The following is a 19,913-nucleotide window of genomic DNA, read 5'->3' as shown; positions in this document are numbered from 1 at the left end:
TGATTACTGTACAACAGCACTAAAGATCTCCCTTAATGTTTTGTTGTTGTCCCAAAGTGTCTAATGATTGGGGAAATAAAGGGCTACATTCTGAATATTAAAAGGGTCATGAAATGTGCTTATATATATATACTGTATGTATATATTAGTTTTATTATCTTCCCTGAGGTCCACTGATAATGTTAGTAAAGTTTTTATATATATATATATATATATATATTAATATAAGATCATTTTCCACCCTGTCTCTGGCCCTCTGTCTAAATGCTCGGTTTTGGCCTCAGCTCCTCCTTTAAACGTCAGCGTAAACGCCCACTGTTCTGATTGGCTAACATTGTGCAGCCCTCAAATTCAGCCATTTTTGAAGCTCAGTCGGAAGAGAATGAATAAACTTCACAAGACCACAACATTTTAAAAACAAAATTCCAGGGTTTACAGATAACGCACATCCAACAAATTGCATCCGAATTTATAAAGCTGTTCATCTCAAGCACAACTGTTAACACACACACCCTGTCTACACCGGATGCGAGAGTTGCGTCGAAAGCCATAGAACCCATTATAATCAATTATGCTGTCCACCATGGAAGCATCCGTTACAGCACGTCACATCGCACTCCCGTTCCATTTTGCGCTGCACGTGCTGGCGCTACTACTTGTTGCCAACAACAACACAAATAAACTATTTAGAAAGTTCGTGTCGACTCGCCCGGTGTAGACAGTGTGTCAGCACCATAAACTATCAAACAGTCATGACATTTGAAATATTCATGAATGGAACCGTTTACTTACGTTTTTGATCCGGTCCAAGTGTTTTAACTTCCCCACCCTTCAATAACAATTCCTTAGCAAAGCTTGAATCGTTTTATGATTGGTTCACAAGTAATCAACGCTGATACGAGTCGACAAAACATGCAATCCAAGCTGAAATACGCTGATGACACATCCACCTGACGCACATACATACACTATATTGCCAAAAGTATTCGCTCATCTGCCTTTAGACGCATATGAACTTAAGTGACATCCCATTCTTAATCCATAGGGTTTAATGTGACGTCGGCCCACCCTTTGCAGCTATAACAGCTTCAACTCTTCTGGGAAGGCTTTCCACAAGGTTTAGGAGTGTGTTTATGGGAATTTTTGACCATTCTTCCAGAAGCGCATTTGTGAGGTCAGACACTGATGTTGGACGAGAAGGCCTGGCTCGCAGTCTTTGCTCTAATTCATCCCAAAGGTGCTCTATCGGGTTGAGGTCAGAACTCTGTGCAGGCCAGTCAAGTTCTTCCACACCAAACTCACTCATCCATGCCTTTATGGACCTTGCTTTGTACACTGGTGTGCAGTCATGTTGGAACAGGAAGTGGCCATCCCCAAACTGTTCCCACAAAGTTGGTAGCATGGAATTGTCCAAAACCTCTTGGTATGCTGAAGCATTCAGTGTTCCTTTCACTGGAACTAAGGGGCCAAGCCCAGCTCCTGAAAAACAACCCCACACCATAATCCCCCCTCCACCAAAATTCACAGTTGGCACAATGCAGTCAGACAAGTACCGTTCTCCTGGCAACTGCCAAACCCAGACTCGTCCATCAGATTGCCAGATGGAGAAGCGTGATTCGTCACTCCAGAGAACGCGTCTCCACTGCTCTAGAGTCCAGTGGCGGCGTGCTTTACACCACTGCATCCGACACTTTGCATTGCACTTGGTGATGTATGGCTTGGATCCGGCTGCTCGGCCATGGAAACCCATTCCATGAAGCTCTCTACGCACTGTTCTTGAGCTAATCTGAAGGCCACATGAACTTTGGAGGTCTGTAGCGATTGACTCTGCAGAAAGTTGCCGACCTCTGCGCACTATGCGCCTCAGCATCCGCTGACCCCGCTCTGTCATTTTACGTGGCCTACCACTTCGTGGCTGAGTTGCTGTCATTCCCAATCGCTTCCACTTGGTTATAATACCACTGACAGTTGACTGTGGAATATTGAGTAGCGAGGAAATTTCACGACTGGACTTGTTGCACAGGTGGCATCCTATCACAGTACCACGCTGGAATTCACTGTGCTCCTGTGAGCGGTCCATTCTTTCACAAATGTTTGTAGAAGCAGTCTGCATGCCTAGGTGCTTCATTTTATACACTTGTGGCCATGGAAGTGATTGGAACACCTGAATTCAATTATTTGGATGGGTGAGCGAATACTTTTGGCATTATAGTGTAGTTCAAAGAACAGTGAAGATGCACACATCCAGTTTCCAGTATCATCCTGCACTGAGGTGCACATCGCCAGAAACGCATCAAAACGGTCAAAGACGTCCGTCTAGAGCGTACATACACTAACTATTAAAAACAGCGCAGATGGGCGGTGTTCAGGAATAGTTAGGCCACACTAGGTCTGTTTGTCCTGCCTGAGTGGGTGGCGCCAAGGGTTTGACGATGTAAAGTAGGCGTTGATTGTTGCTGTAGAGGCGGTCATGAATTAATGAGTGCCCTTTGTGACATCGCAGTTTTACGGAAGGAATTTTTGCAGCTTGGTTTCAATAAATGCTTTTTATGCATTGGGGATTTAGTTTTAAGTTCTGGAATTCACAGTATGTTTTTTTGCCCCATTGTACTCTTTCATAATAAAAATCATGTTAGTAAACGTACTGACTAAATATCACCTATTCAAAACTGTTCAAAATACTCTGTGTGTGTGTTTGTGTGTGGACATGTGCATGTGTGCACAAACCCCATTTTATAGGACAGTTTGCAATTTGTGGGAAAATACAGTACCCATTGAAGCAGGTGGGGAAGCCAGAGAACTGCGAGGGACTAAATTTGAGAAAATTGTAAATATTTTTAGGCCGTATTTGATTCATAGATGTAGAGAAAACTATTTAAAGCTGCATAACATCCAGAAAGTCCGAAGATGAAAGTTCACAACTGGTGTTTCCAAAATGGGTCAGAATGGACACGTTAAGAAAATGGAAGGAACAATTGGTTTTAAATGTTTTTTTTTGTTTGTTTTTTTTTTTCACTTAAACAGTTATGTACAAAAATAAATGTTCTTTTTTTATTTTGTTTGTCTTGATGGTCTTAAAAAAAAAAAAATCACAATGTGTGGTTCAGGTACCAAAAACGATGCAGTATTTATAACATATTCACTGCCTGTGCTGGTCAAAAATGACCCTAAGACAATAGAAGGGTTAATACCAGAAGTAAACGGGGTCGAATTCCTGAGAACTGGACACAATGTGTTTTATGTGGTTAAAATGGGCACTCGAAGGACTGTAACTCTCATTCACAGCATGGAGGAGTTTATGTGAAGAGAAGTGCCAAATTTGATGAGAAAGCCATGAAGAAGAAACTTTTATCTCAGGCCAAACTGGGCATACCTGTGAGTATAAACTTGTCAATTTTGAATTCATGTTGAATTTTTGAGTAAAGATGTGGCCTTTTTCCAGACATAAAAATTTTTTTTTTCCTTGGCTAAAGTACTTTTTTCCAGACACTTTTGGAGCCATCCAGCTGTGTCATAAAATCATAAAATGTTGCTGTTGTGCTTGGATTGGAGCCAAGCACTTCCTCTTTCATCATAAGCTGTGATTCTACATCGCCCATTTATTTGATATTCCTAAGTTTTGTATTTTTTTCACCTCATGAGCTGAAGAGCTGAAGAATGCCTATCTAGAGCTGCCCTGTCCCACGACTGTGATGCATCCATAATTCATTAACATGAGTAAGCCCTTCGGTCTTATGACTCTATGTTCCACTATTTGTTTCGGATGCAGATGTATCTTGTCATCTTCCCAGAGGGAACCCGCTACAACCCAGAACTCAAGAAAGTGATCGAGGACAGTCAGGCTTTTGCGACTAAAGAAGGTATTGTGTTTCCTCAATAAAATCAAACCCAACACACTGGAGCATCAGTTACTGATGAGATCTGTACTTTTATCTCTTTTACTCAGAAATTAAAATTCAGTCATTTATTCAACCTCATGGCATTTCAGACCTGTGTGCTGTTTTTCAGTCAAATACAAAAGGAGAATATTTCAAGAAACTATTTGGTGCTTTTTTTTCTATAAAGTTCATAGTGACATTGTGTTTTTCACTTAATATCCTAAAAGTTCTGAAATCTCATTTAAATGAGATTCATCAAAATTAGCTGCGCAACATGTCAGGTTTACTGTCATCTGGCATTTGGTGACTCTTTAAAACTTAATTTGTTCTCGTAAAAATACATTCATATTGTCATAAATGGGTGAGGCTTTTAAGCATTGAATATTAGTGTAAGCGTAGAGTGATTTTATAGCTGTAGGATTGAAAGTGTTGAAGGGAGAGTGTATTTTTGCATGTCATTGAGATGGGCATAATTCCCAAAATTGTGTACATTTTGGTTGATTTCCAGCCATGATTAAATAGATCACAAAATGAAATGGTGTAATTAATTATACAGCACTTAAACAGAACACTAAATAGAAATGAATATCACTGAATTTGAATGCCATTAATCATTAACATGTGACGTATTCTCACATTCATCATGAAAATATTGTCGACTTGTGTGCAGTGATTTTGAGTCTACCCAGTGACTCGAGTCTTTTGAATCTGTTAACCAAAAAGATTCATTATGATTCGTTCACTGATTCGTGCAGTGATTATTTCTGCAAATTGCGCCTTTGTGCTAGTAGGTGGCAACAACTGAGCATCTTTTGTGTTTTGAACGAGTCCTTGAACCGTAAGCATTGAGTCAAGTTTTTTTTTTTTTTTTTGCTAAAAAAAAAACCTCATATTTATAAAACATGATCATTTTCCACCCTCACTCTGATCCTCTGTCAGAAACGCTCTGTTTTGGCTCTGCTTCTCCTTTAAGACTTAGATACCCACTGTTTCTTGACATTAAAGCCCACTGCTGTGATTGGTTCTCTGCTCTTGACGGTAAACGGCCACTGCTGTGATTGGCTTTCTGCTCTTGACGGTAAACGCCCACTGTTGTGATTGGCTCTCTGCTCTTGATGGTAAACGACCACTGTTCTGATTGGCTCTCTGCTTTTGACAGTAAACGCCCACTCTTATGATTGGCTCCCAGTTCTGATTGGCTCTCTGCTATTGACAGTAAACGCCCACTGTTCTGATTGGCTCTCTGCTATTGACAGTAAATGCCCACTGTTCTGATTGGCTCTCTGCTTTTGACAGTAAACGCCCACTGTTCTGATTGGCTCCCAGTTCTGACTGGCTCTCTGCTATTGACAGTAAACGCCCACTGTTCTAATTGGCTCTCTGCTATTGACAGTGAACGCCCACTGTTATGACTGGCTCTCTGTTCTTGACTGACCTGCTCTCTTATTGACATCTCACTGCTCACCACCACTGGGCGGGGCTACAGAAGTGATGGTAACAGTGATGGTGAAGTAGTAGTTAATTTATTGTTGTGGAGGTGGTCAGATGCAAACGTCTACCACAGTGCAAGTTGAGAATGAGTCGTTTTGTCAGCTTGGTTTCAACAAATGGTCTTTTGGCAGTAAGAAGGAAGTTTTGAGTTCCGAAACTTACAGTATTTTTTTTTAGTACAATGACCTCAGCAAAAAAAGAAACTTCCCTTTTTCAGGACACTATTTTAAAGATAATTTTGTAAAAATCCAAATAACTTTACAGATCTTTATTGTAAAGGGTTTAAACAATGTTTTCCGTGCTTGTTCAATGAACCATAAACAACTAATGAACATGCACCTGTGGAACGGTCATTAAGACACTAACAGCTTACAGACGGTAGGCAATTAAGGTCACAGTTATAAAAACTTAGGACACTAAAGAGACCTTTTTACTGACTCTGGAAAAACACCAAAAGAAAGATGCCTAGGGTCCCTGCTCATCTGCGTGAACGTGCCTTAGGCATGCTGCATGGAGGCATGAGGACTGCAGATAAATAGGGCAATAAATTGCAATGTCTGTACTGCGAGACGCCTAAGACAGCGCTGCAGGGAGACATGAAAGACAGCTGATCGTCCTCGCAGTGGCAAACCACGTGTAACAACACCTGCACAGGATCGGCACATCCGAATATCACACCTGTGGGACAGGTACAGGATGGCAACAACAACTGCCCGATTTACAACAGGAATGCACAATCCCTCCATCAGTGCTCAGACTGTCTGCAGTAGGCTGAGAGAGGCTGGACTGAGGGCTTGTAGGCCTGTTGTAAGACAGGTCCTTACCAGACATCACCGGCAATAACGTTGCCTATGGGCACAAACCCACCTTCGCTGGACCAGACAGGACTGGCAAAAAGTGCTCTTCACGGACGAGTCGCGGTTTTCTCACCAGGGGTGATGTTCGGACTCACGTTTATCGTCGAAGGAATGAGCGTTACACCGAGGCCTGTACTCTGGAGTGGGATCGATTTGGAGGTGGAGGGTCCGTCATGGTCTGGGGTGGTGTATCACAGCATCATCGGACTGAGCTTGATGTCAGTGCAGGCAATAACAATGCTGTGCGTTACAGGGAAGACATTCTTCTCCCTCATGTGGTACCCTTCCTGCAGGCTCATCCTGACATGACCCTCCAGCATGACAATGCCACCAGCCATACTGCTCATTCTGTGCAGTGATTTCCTGCAAGACCGGAATGTCAGTGTTCTGCCATGGCCAGCGAAGAGCCCATTGAGCACGTCTGGTACCTGTTGGATTGGAGAGTGAGGGCTAGGGCCATTCCCCCCAGAAATGTCTGGGAACTTGCAAGTGCCTTGGTGGAAGAGTAGGCTAACATCTCACAGCAAGAACTGGCAAATCTGGTGCAGTCCAAGAGGAGGAGATGCACTGCAGTACTTAATGCAGCTGGTGCCCACACCAGATACTGACTGTGACTTTTTTAACTCCTTTAAATGTGCATCAACAAATCTACTAAGAGACATCAGCAAAGTGTTTAAGCATCATAAGCTTTTTATTCCCACAAATGACAACAAAGCATATCATTCTGTGACCTGCTGAACATGACTTTTATCAAGCTAGACAAAAAAAGACAACAATAATAGCCTATAAATAATTGCCTTTGAAAGGGAGAGACGTCATTGAAAGAAATGAGTCTGTGTATTGGAGTGAATGAGTACGATTTGTTTACTTTAAAAGGTTCGTCCAAAATCGCTGATTCGCTCATGAACAAAAATATCACTAGTGTGCAATGTTATAGCTACTAAAGCAGTCTAATGGAGTAATTTTTCCTTCACATTTTATCCCCATTCCAATATCTAGACAGCAGGGTGACTGATGGCAAATATAAATAATTTAATGATAAAAAAGATGAAATTCATGAATTTAAAGTCAAAATTTAAACAATAAATATTTTAATAATAGAAAATAAGACTAAGTTAAAGTTAATTTAAATACTAAATATTTTAATACTACATATTTAAATACATAATATTTTAATGATAGAAAATAATATGAAATTGATTAATTTAAGGTCTGAATTTAGGGGGCCTGGGTAGCTCAGTGGTAAAAGACGCTGGCTACCACCCCTGGAGTTTGCTAGTTCGAATCCAGGGTGTGCTGAGTGACTCCAGCCAGGTCTCCTAAGCAACCAAATTGGCCCGGTTGCTAGGGAGGGTAGAGTCACATGGGGTAACCTCATCGTGGTCGCTATAATGTGGTTTGTTCTTGGTGGGGTGTGTGGTGAGTTGAGCGCGGATGCCGCGGTAGATGGCGTGAAGCCTCCACACGCGCTATGTCTCCGTAGCAACGCGCTCAACAAGCCATGTGATAAGATGTGCGGGTTGATGGTCTCAGACGCAGAGGCAACTGGGATTCGTCCTCCACCACCCTGATTGAGGCACTACGCCACCACAAGGACTTAAAAGCACACTGGGAATTGGGCATTCCAAATTGGGTAAAAAAAAAAAAAAAAGGTCTGAATTGAAATACTAAATATTTTCAATACTAAATATTGTAACATTTATTAATATGAAGTCTGAATTTAAATACTCAAAATTACTCAATTTACTAAAAAATAATACAAATAAAATATACAGGTATATATTATTTAGGATCCATTGACAAAATGTTCTGTAGATTTTAGGATTTACACTTGATAAAATGACGACTTATTTGCCAATTGGGCACAGTTATTGGCTGAGATTCTAAAAAACTATTGGACAATGAATCAACCTGGACAGTAAGGTCATTGGAAACCTAACCTGTCATTTACTCATTAACTCGTATGACTTTCTTACTTAGGTGGAACAAAAACAAACAATATTTTGAAGGATAAATGAAGTGTTTCAGTCAATGGGGTCCAAAACTTTCAATCTCCAAAAAGGACAGAAATGCAGCATAAAGGTAATCCAAATCCAAAATATATTCTTTTGTGTTCAGCAGAAGTAAGAAAGTCATACTAGTTTGAGACGGCATGCGGAAGAGTAAATGATGAGAAATGTGATGAATGTATATTCTAGTTTTGCTATGCAGCTCTGAAATGTTTCATCACCCAGATATGTGCTCTTGTGAATATCTTGTGTTTGTGATCCAGTAATCACAGCTGGAATAATATTTGAAATTCATTGGTAAAAAAGGGTAGGAAACCTGTATGTTTACTCTATCATTGTTAAACTAACGGTTCACATTTCTGAAAGTTTTCATCACATGCTAGACAACATGTAAAAAAGTTTTAACTAATTTTATTTATTTCATATTTCTTTAATTTTTATTTGTTTTCTTGCCTTTTGTAGGACTTGCAGTGCTGAAGCACATTCTAACGCCAAGAATGAAAGCATCACATGTTGCCATAGAGACTATGAAGGATCACCTGGATGCTGTCTATGACATCACAGTTGCATACGAGGGAACTCTCACAGCAGATGGCCAAAGACGTTCAGCTCCTACAATGCCAGGTGCACTTCTGTCACACATTGAATTTGCAAGCACGCAGTAGGTCTTTTCTCTCTTCGTATCGGCAACTGAAAGTGGCACAGGAAAGAGTGCAGGCACACACTGATTAAGAGCTGCTCGAATACAGATATGTGAATTTCCTATCACTTCATGTAAACAACGAGTGTTGCGACACGCTATTTTCCATTAGTAGCTGTTCCCAAAAACACTGAAGCCACAAGCGGTTTCATGCAGAAAACATCCTGTTTTTCACAGGAATAAACAGTAGCAACGTTTAGGTAGCTGTGTGGATATTGTGTCTACATCCTTTTTTTGTATTAAAAAATACAAACACTTGCATGTTATTAGAAAAGTCTAAGCAATGAGGTTGTCACGATACCAACATGTCAGTAGTCGATACCAATACCAGTGAAATGTTAAGATTCTTGATGGCAATTTCGATACAGTAGCAAAAACTAATGACATTTAACATGCTTTATTTAAAAATTGAAATATTAATAACTTAAACGTAATCTAGCCTTCAAGTATTTCTAAGTAAATATTGCTTCAAGTTTCTGATTCAATTATTCATGCAAACTGTGGGTAATAAAATAAAGAACAAAGAAGCAAATTAAAAGCAATAGAACAAAGAGACAAATTAAGGAAATGGTGTTTATAGTTTCTCTGGTATCAAGTATTCAAGTAAACATTCAGGAAAAAAAAAAAAGTTACTTTTAAAATAAAAGTTGTTATTTTTAGTAGATTAAGGCATAAACTTCAAACGTAGCCCATTCGCATATGTATTTATTAGGTTGTCAGTGCATACCACAGTTGACAGTTATGGCCATAACGATGCCTAACAATGTCATTCATCCATGTTTTCTGTAAACTCTACTGGTTACCTGCTGATAATAAACATTTGTTGCGTCCGAATATCCATACTTATCTACTATATAGTATGCCAGAAACAGTATGCCAATGGAGTAGTATGTCCGAATCCACAGTATTCATGAAGCAGTAAGCGAGAAATGCCCAGATGACCTACTATTTCAGGCGAGATTCTGAAGTGTGGATCGACTGGACACTTAACGATCCCATAATCCCTTGGGAGCTGAGGCGACGTAACGTTCAAAGCACTGTGGTGAATCGGACGGCTCTTCTCAACTGTAAGTGCTGTATATACCAAGATAATTGTTCCTTGTGCTTAAATGGTGCTTGTTTAACAAAACCAGAGAAGATAATTTTCGCGGTTGTTGTTCTTACGTCATGTATTCGGGACACGGGTCAATACCCACATCCCCGGAAGAAGTATGTCCGAAATCTACTCATACTTCTCGCATGCATACCTAAAAGAACGTACTGTTTTGGTGGCGGATTAGTGCGTCCCTCGTCAAGTACAATAGATACTCGGACAGTATGCAGTTTCGGACGCAGCAATTGTGTTTGGCAAAGACAGATAATGATAACAGCTTGCATTTACACACTAGCCTACAAAACTCACTCGATGACCTCAATAAATAAAAAAATAAAAAAGGCGCTATATTTCTGCTAGTTTTTGGAAATGACTGTAATTTTTGTTATATACGCACGCACACCAATATTTTCATAGCGGCTGTCTTAACTGCACGTAATTAAACCATGGAGAAACACACAGGTACCGAATTGAGTCTGTACTCAGTTCTACCAATACTTTAGAAAGACTGGTAGCATTACAATGTTGTTTTGTTTGTGTTTTTTTTTTTTTTTTTGGTTAGTTTTGGTTTGGTTAGGTTTCGATTGGTGTGGTTGTAGGTGGTGTGGTTGTAGGTGGTGTGGTTGTAGGTGGTGTGGTTGTAGGTGGTGTGGTTGTAGCTGGTGTGGTTGTAGCTGGTGTGGTTGTAGTTGGGTTGGTTTTTGGTTGGGTTGGTTTTTGGTTGGTTTGGTTTGGTTTAGTTGGGTTGGGTTTGGTTGGGTTAGGTTGGTTTTGGTTGGTGGTTTGATTTTGGTTGGTTTGGGCTTGGTTTTGGTTGGTTGGTTGGTTGGTCGTTGGGGTTTGGTTTTGGTTGGTTTGGTTTAGTTTGGTTTGTTTTTTGTTGGTTTAGTTTGGTTTGTTTTTTGTTGGTTTAGTTTGGTTTGTTTTTTGTTGGTTTAGTTTGGTTTGTTTTTTGTTGGTTTAGTTAGGTTTTGTTTGGTAGATTTGGTGTGGTTTTGGTTTGTTTGGGTTGGTTAGGTTTTTTTTTTTTTAACTGTCGACTTGTAACTGAAGTACTGATACTTCTGACTTTCCTAGTGGCAGACAAGTGTTCCTACACTTCACTGCCACTATCACTGTGCTGTTATGGATGAATTTACAGTTTCTTGTAATGGTTACATATCATGAACTGCTAAATAAACTATACTAAGAAAAGCTGTTGCTACTGTAGTGTAAATGTTATTGATGCAGAAATGTCATCTGTAAAGTTGAATCGGTTTAATTACTGCTATACCCAACAGGTTTTGACAACACACTTTCAATGGATACTGGTTAAAAAAAATGCTTTGTTCAGGCCAATAATTCCATATGGAGTTAGTCTAGATTGAAATGGCTAAAAACAACAAAATGGAGTCTTGCAAGATCGCGTGATAATTGTAGCAAAATTTTTCATTTCCTCTGATGTAATTTCTATCATGCTGTCTTCACAAATGGTTGCTATTTGTTGTGTTGGATCAGTTTGTTTGTCTTCAGTCTGTGATGATTGTCTGAGCTGTTTGTCCATTCTCTAATTCCCGCTCTGTGTTTGATAGAGTTCCTGTGTAAGGAATGCCCGAAGGTGCACATCTACTTCCAGCGTGTGGATATGAGAGAAATTCCTCAAGAGCCTTTGTTCTTCCGCAGGTGGCTTCATGAACGATTCGAAATCAAGGACAAGTGAGTATCTAAAATAACTCTCAGTCCATAACATCACCCGCTACATAACTGAACACTTATTCATATTGTTTGTGTTATGTTGATGAGATCGCAGATCACTGCAGGGTTCCCACGGTCAGAAATTTCCAGGCCTGGAAAAGTCATGGATATGTCATGGAACTTCCTATAGTGAATAAATATTTTTCTGTTTATTAGCTCTAAAATATTCCATTAGCTACACATTGCTTTCTGTGAGCCTTTATACAATTATTTTTATCTTATCTAGTAGTGTTTCTCAACCGGTGGTCTGCGGACCCCTTGTGATCCATAGAACCATTAAAAATATATTTGAAAATCGCATTGTTGAGAGAGAGAGGATAAAAAACTTGTCGCATTTGTATATAAGTTGCACTGACAGAGGTTGTAAACGGAAGGCATTAGGACCCGGGAGCAGCCGCCTGCATGACTTCCCTTCAGATGTCAAGACGCGCTCTGTGAAGAAGTTTACCTCAGCATCTACACATCGTATCATATGGTGCCCAGAAAGGGAAGGGTTCGGTTCTCTTAGTTTTGTCGTGGCCACGTCATATCAACTTGTGGGAACGTGATAATATGTTGTGGACACTAGATCATATGTTGAGGGAATGACACTTTTTTTCTCGTGGCCATGACTTTTTTACATAGATCTTTTTTAGCTCTTTATATCAATGACTGCATAATGGACAAACAGATTAATGAAATGGAAATGATTAATGTAATAACATTTTATTTTGAATTATAAATGGCATACTATACAAAGACATTGTGTGGTCGCTGGCGTTAAGACATGTTTAAGTGAAAGCCATAAAAACATCCTAAAAGTTATGGGCTTTACAGACGAAAATGTGCAAGTTTGAATGAAACTGTCGGATTTATCATGTAGCCTATCATTTAGTCACGGACGCCTTCACGGATACCCCTGGATGCACACAAATGTTTGGAAAATGCAATACATGCAAGAAAAGATGTTTGATTAATTTTAAAAGAGCTTAACCTGGACAGTTTAATGTATTTAATCCAAAATGTATCCAAATCCATATATTTTTTGCCATACTTTTATTTTTTTTGGTATATATTTGTAATGCTATTTTGGTTTGTATCTTTAATCTGTTAACGGAAAATATAAATACATTTGCAGTGGTTATTGAGACAGGTGTACATTTGTTTATTCAATATTGCTTGGAAGGACTCCGGCTTGCCGGTGGTCTGATTCTGCTGATGGAGGTCCGACCGCAGCAAGCCGCTGGCGGCGTGTGCCACCCTAAAAATGCTGGAGGACTAACAGGACATTTGTTAGCTGGGGACTATAAACCAAATACAGGTGCATCTCAATAAATTAGAATGTCGTGGAAAAGTTCATTTATTTCAGTAATTCAACTCAAATTGTGAAACTTGTGTATTAAATAAATTCAGTGCACACAGACTGAAGTAGTTTAAGTCTTTGGTTCTTTTAATTCTGATGATTTTGGCTCACATTTAACAAAAACCCACCAATTCACTATCTCAAAAAATTAGAATACATCATAAGACCAATAAAAGAAAACATTTTTAGTGAATTGTTGGCCTTCTGGAAAGTATATTAATTTACTGTATATGTAATCAATACTTGGTAGGGGCTCATTTTGCTTTAATTACTGCCTCAATTCGGCGTGGCATGGAGATGATCAGTTTGTGGCACTGCTGAGGTGGTATGGAAGCCCAGGTTTCTTTGACAGTGGCCTTCAGCTCATCTGCATTTTTTGGTCTCTTGTTTCTCATTTTCCTCTTGACAATACCCCATAGATTCTCTATGGGGTTCTGGTCTGGTGAGTTTTCTGGCCAGTCAAGCACACCAAGACCATGGTCATTTTACCAACTTTTGGTGCTTTTGGCAGTGTGGGCAGGTGCCAAATCCTGCTGGAAAATGAAATCAGCATCTTTAAAAAGCTGGTCAGCAGAAGGAAGCATGAAGTGCTCCAAAATTTCTTGGTAAACGGGTGCAGTGACTTTGGTTTTCAAAAAACACAATGGACCAACACCAGCAGATGACATTGCACCCCAAATCATCACAGACTGTGGAAACTTAACACTGGACTTCAAGCAACTTGGGCTATGAGCTTCTCCACCCTTCCTCCAGACTCTAGGACCTTGGTTTCCAAATGAAATACAAAACTTGCTCTCATCTGAAAAGAGGACTTTGGAACACTGGGCAACAGTCCAGTTCTTCTTCTCCTTAGCCCAGGTAAGACGCCTCTGACGTTGTCTGTGGTTCAGGAGTGGCTTAACAAGAGGAATACGACAACTGTAGCCAAATTCCTCGACATGTCTGTGTGTGGTGGCTCTTGATGCCTTGACCCCAGCCTCAGTCCATTCCTTGTGAAGTTCACCCAAATTCTTGAATCGATTTTGCTTGACAATCCTCATAAGGCTGCGGTTCTCTCAGTTGGTTGTGCATCTTTTTCTTCCACACTTTTTTCTTCCACTCAACTTTCTGTTAACATGCTTGGATACAGCACTCTGTGAACAGCCAGCTTCTTTGGCAATGAATGTTCGTGGCTTACCCTCCTTGTGAAGGGTGTCAATGATTGTCTTCTGGACAACTGTCAGATCAGCAGTCTTCCCCATGATTGTGTAGCCTAGTGAACCAAACTGAGAGACCATTTTGAAGGCTCAGGAAACCTTTGCAGGTGTTTTGAGTTGATTAGCTGATTGGCATGTCACCATATTCTAATTTTTTGAGATAGTGAATTGGTGGGTTTTTGTTAAATGTGAGCCAAAATCATCACAATTAAAAGAACCAAAGACTTAAACTACTTCAGTCTGTGTGCATTGAATTTATTTAATACACAAGTTTCACAATTTGAGTTGAATTACTGAAATAAATGAACTTTTCCACGATATTCTAATTTATTGAGATGCACCTGTATGGACGTGAGCCACCACCAAAAATTATTTTAAACCTGCGGCCCAGACCACTGTTGGAAAAGTGGAGGCTGCCGCTGGTGCCAATGTACCATCCGCAGTCCGCTGCTGGCCCGCTGGCATTGTTATCCATCTTAACGCCAGCAAACACACTATGTCTTTGTATGCCATTCATAATTCAAAATAAAATGTTATTTTATTAATAATTTTCATGTTGGCTGTTTGTCCATCATAGGTCTTTTTTTTTAGCTATTTACATCAACATAAAAAAGTCATGGCCATGAAATATTATGTAGAGGGAACAAGATCGTTTTCTCATGGCCACGAGAAAAGGATGTCGTTCCCTCAACATATTATCTAGTGGCAACAACATATCACATTCCCACAAGTTAATATGATGTGGCCACAACAACAATAAGTGAACCGAACCCATCCCTTGCCGGGCACCATAGTATCACGGTGCATTGGGGCTTGATTTAAAGAGCCCGTATTATGCTCATGTACAGGTTCATAATTTTATTTTGGGGGTCTACTAGAATAGGTTTACATGCTTTAATGTTCAAAAAACACATAATTTTTCTCATACTGTACATTGCTGCAGCACCTCTTGTCACCCTCTCTCTGAAACACTCTGTTGTAGCTCCTGTCTCTTTAAAGCCCCCCTTTCTGAAAAGCCCAGTCTGCTCTGATTGGTCAGCCGCTTAGAACGTGTGTCGGAAATGTAACGACCCTTACCATAACCGAAGTAGCCCTTAGGCGGCATAATGCAAATATGTTACATAGTGACGTAGCTATGTCACGGAAGTAATGGCTGGACTGCAAACCAGGCGTTTCAGGCAGTTCATGAGCAGTGTTGTCTGTGGGAGAGATTAACTGCCTTTAGTGTGGACTTGGTGCTTTGTAACTTTGCAGACTTTTTACATGCACAAACAGCTATATTACACACTGAAGGACAGGTAAAATCCCAAAATGCATAATAGGGACTCTTTAATCAGGAGAATTTGCTTTAAGTAATGGTGTCTAACAGTTTCTCATATTCTGTTCATGTTTAATGAAAAAAACAACAACATCTGTTTATATGTAACTTTACGCTTTATACAAATAAACAGCTTTTAATCTGAGTAAAACAGTATGCCTATTGTGTTCTATTCATTCATTAACGTCAGCGGCTGCCATTCTGTGGTTATTTCTGATATTTGCAACCCTCTTTGCTATGCATTTATTATCCAGACTATTTTTACTATGATGAAACGTCATTTTGTGGGCATGTGAGGAGTTGCGTTTGTCAGCAGCTAGAGATTGTTAACACAACTGTTATTTTGGACAGAATATTTTGCATAAAATACTTTGACTGCGAAATACTCTGAATAGGCTACTTTAAAACGCTACCGTCTCGATGATTGATGTTTAATGTTTGTATGTAAGCATATGTGTTGTGGTGTGCAGCGTGTTTGACCGGCTGACATCAATTACAGTACATATTATGTAAAAGTAGCTTTGGACTATAAGTCGCAGGATCTTTAGGAAATTAAGATGATGACAAAAATACAATAAAAGCAACTTACAGTATACCAGAAAATGCGGTAGGTAGGCCTATATTTTTTTTACATGGTAATATTATTTCCAAAATAGAAAAAAAAAAAAAATCAGGTTGATGTTTATTGACTTTAAAATACCGATCAGTATCAATATAAATTTAAAGGTCAGTGTAATCTGAATCCTATTAACAAATAAATGTAAGACAAATCAGGGCTCCAGACTGCGACTAAATGTTCGCATTTTGCTATAGGTCGCACTGGTCTGACTTCAGTGTTGGCCAATCTCCCTTTCTCTTTCGCTCTCCATTTATGCGTTGCTGTTTTCTGTAAAGCAATATCAACTGACAAGTGCATCACCTGGATCAATGGACAGAGCAGCGCGAGCGCAGAGCAGATGAGTTAAGTCACGGACTGGTCTCGAACTCTCAACCACAGCACGCAGCATAACTCATTGACTGTACATGTCCAGAGGTAGGGCCAGAAGGGTGGCACGGGGTGGCAGCTGCCTCCCTAAAAATGAGCTTTGCCACCCCAACTCGGACCCCGCTTGCATCCTGGAGACAGTGCGCAACAGCTTAACCCGTATGTGTTGCGCATGGTCCATAACAACGTTCCACCCTTGTCTGGCAGAACATAGCGTTCTCAGTAGACAGATCCAGCAAGCTTACTGGATGCCACCCCTTATGGCTAATTTATACTTACTGGGCAAACAGACTTCACTTAGTTCGCCTATAAATGATGACTAAATGCAGTGATGTTTTTGTTCTCCCAAGGTGTTAGTTTGGTGAGATTTCTCCTGTTCATGCACATCTCTGAAATTCTTGATCTAGGAGAACTCAGCTGGTCGAAGAGCGTTGATGATTGGTTAAAACTAATCGTAGGTGTGGTTTGGACATGATGTTTTTGCTTTATTTACAATCGCACGTGCCAGCTGAGATGTTGTTTGAACTGGGCCAATTTGGTTGCTTAGGAGACCTGGCTGGAGTCACTCAGCACGCCCTGGATTCGAACTCGTGACTCCAGGAGTGGTAGTCAGCGTCAATACTCGCTGAGCTACCCAGGCCCCCCCAGAAGTATCCTTTTTTTACATGATTTGCAACACAAACTCTACAAAGACAGTGCGGTCACGACAAATGAGTAGAGAGAGATTGGAGTTTTTAAAAGTGGAAGGGGCCGTGACAAGTTTAATAAAGCAAAGAAGCAACACAGCGCTTAAAGCACCGGTCCACGGAGAGAAAAACCTGCATTATTGGCTTTACTTGTGGCTGGAACAGTACATTAAACACCGTGACATCACCCTAACCTAACTAATTTTAAAGTGACGCTGTGCTTAAGTATAAATGCCAGCTTCGTTCTCCGAGGGTGCGTTTGTTCGCCCAAGAGAGAAAAGTTTGGCTTCTTCTAAAGTATAAACCAGGCTTTACTCGACTCTTGCCACCCCTGGCAAAAAATCCTGGACATGCCCCTGTACGTGTCTGCTGGCATTTTTCCAACTGTAAACGTGCATACACAGTACTGTGCAAAAGTTTTAGGCACTTGTGAAAAATGTTGCATAGTCAGGATGTCTTCAAAAATAATGATATAAATAGTTTTCATTTATCACTTAATGTCATACAAAGTCCAGTAAACATAAAAAAGCTAAATCAATATTCGGTGTGACTACCTTTGCCTTTAAAATAGCACCAATTCTCCTACTTACACCTGGACACGGTTTTTCTTGGTTGATGACAGATAGGATGTTCCAAGCTTCTTGGAGAATTCACCACAGTTCTTCTATCTATTTCAGCTGTCTCAATTGCTTCTGTCTCTTCATGTAATCTCAGACTGACACGATGTTCAGTGGGGGGCTTTGTGGGGGCCATGACATCTGTTGCAGGGCTCCCTGTTCTTCTATTCTGATCTTTTCTATTAGCAAAAGGGATGTTTGGGAGTCTGATATTTATATTTCCTATTGACACACTAAAGCTGAAGATGTAAATGGTCATCTTAAGACAAATGCTTTTGTGAAACATTTTGTGAAAAGACTTTTGCACCGTACTGTATAAGATTATATTTTTGCTTGTGTACTGAAAGCAATGATAGACTATACATACTACAAACACTCCCCAAATCAGCTGCTCTCTCGGGCGTTGAGCGTCATTTATATTCTGAACAACATTTAAAATATGAACAGGATTTACTGTGACATGCACCGATATAAATTAGCAGACACACATCACCGCCCTTAAATTACCATGAATTTACTATAGTAACACCAACTGTATTAACTATAGTATTTTAGAAAGAATATATTCATAATAAATATCATATAACTACTATAGTTCTATTACATTTATAATATGCTACATGGGAGTGAGGGAATAACATTCATTTTTATTGCAACTATGGCAGTTTATAAATGTTTATTTTATAGTTTTTAATTGTGTTTAGGGTTCTGATTTTCATTACAACAAATCCCATAGTTTGTTTTACAGAAATCGTGTTACATCTAACCATGGTAGTGAAGATCTGCTTGGTTTTATCTGAGGTTACCATGGTCTTGTTACCAAAAACACTGTTAGAACTATAATAATAACAATAATAAACTAGATTGAAAAGTTTGTGGACAAACTTTAGGTTGGCTTGAGAAAGCCTAGCCTGAAAGTTTGAAGTAGTTACATGTTTAAGTCGTAGTTTTAAAAGTTCAAAGTTTAAAGATTATAAGACCATTCATTCTATCAGCTAGATAGATAGATAGATATGTTCTGGTTCAGAGATATGTGATTTGTTACTTGGTTGCTAGGGTAAGCCCATGTGGTTGCTAGGCAGTTACCAAGGTGATACTTAACATGGCTCCTTGCTATCCTGAGTGAAATAAGTCAACCCGGAAGTCTCTACGACATTCTGATCCTGAGATACCCATCTTAGTGATTATGAATGGAAGTCAATGGTGTTTGGTTGCTAGGGTGCTCTAAATGGCTACTAGGGCGTGGCTAAGTAGTTTCCATGATGATACTTGAAGACTGATTGCTCACCCAATTCAAACAAGCCAAATCTCATGTCTGTAGGACATTCTGATCTGAAGATATCACACTCAGCCTTTTTGAATGGAAGTCAAAGGGGTTTGGTTGCTAGGGTGCTCTAAATGGTTGCTAGGGCGTGGCTAAGTAGTTTCCATGATGATACTTGAAGACTGATTGCTCACCCAATTCAAACAAGCCAACTCTCATGTCTGTAGGACATTCTGATCAGGAGATATACATCTAAGCCATTTTGAATGGCAGTCAAAGGGGTTTGGTTGCTAGGGTGCACTAAATGGTTGCTAGGTTGTATGCAGTTGCTAGGGTGTTAAAGTGATGGAGTGAAAGAAAGAATAAAAAGAGTGATATAAAGATATAAAAAGAAAGTGATCGAGTGATAGATAGAAAGTGTGATTGGTGGAGTTATAGGATGTAGCTTGAATCCTCTAAAGCAGTTATTACAGGAAAAAGTTTTCATACCTTGAATGGAAGTCAAAGAGACATGAGGCCTATTCGGAAGTCCGATACTGGAATATCGTAATTCCAATCAGTTAGAAAAGATAGTCTGAAGGTCTGTGCCGAGTTTGGTGCATGTAGCTTAAAAGCTCTAGGAGGAGTTAGTGTCAGAAATTTTAGTCTCAGAATAATAATAATAATAATAATGTTTAAATAGGATTTCAGTAGGTTGGCTTTCTCAAGCCAACATAACTATGGTAAATCTTATAAGGGCAAAT

At 39.8% G+C, this 19,913-nt stretch overlaps 1 protein-coding gene across 2 annotated transcripts in view; it reads left to right on the top strand.

Annotated features, from left to right (window-relative positions):
* LOC127413941 (1-acyl-sn-glycerol-3-phosphate acyltransferase epsilon-like) overlaps positions 1-19,913 on the top strand; it is a 34,207-nt gene that overhangs the window by 10,441 nt on the left and 3,853 nt on the right. For both annotated transcript variants that reach the window (XM_051651521.1, XM_051651522.1), the window contains 4 exons: positions 3,286-3,375; positions 3,770-3,860; positions 8,698-8,859; positions 11,600-11,723. In XM_051651521.1, coding sequence (XP_051507481.1) covers positions 3,286-3,375; positions 3,770-3,860; positions 8,698-8,859; positions 11,600-11,723 — 467 coding nt within the window. The remainder of the gene's footprint in view (positions 1-3,285; positions 3,376-3,769; positions 3,861-8,697; positions 8,860-11,599; positions 11,724-19,913) is intronic.

Source organism: Myxocyprinus asiaticus, chromosome 23 (genome assembly GCF_019703515.2).
Source record: "Myxocyprinus asiaticus isolate MX2 ecotype Aquarium Trade chromosome 23, UBuf_Myxa_2, whole genome shotgun sequence".
Lineage (NCBI taxonomy): Eukaryota > Metazoa > Chordata > Actinopteri > Cypriniformes > Catostomidae > Myxocyprinus > Myxocyprinus asiaticus.
Note: the sequence above shows the minus strand (reverse complement) of the source record. Positions and strands in the feature narration are given on the sequence as shown.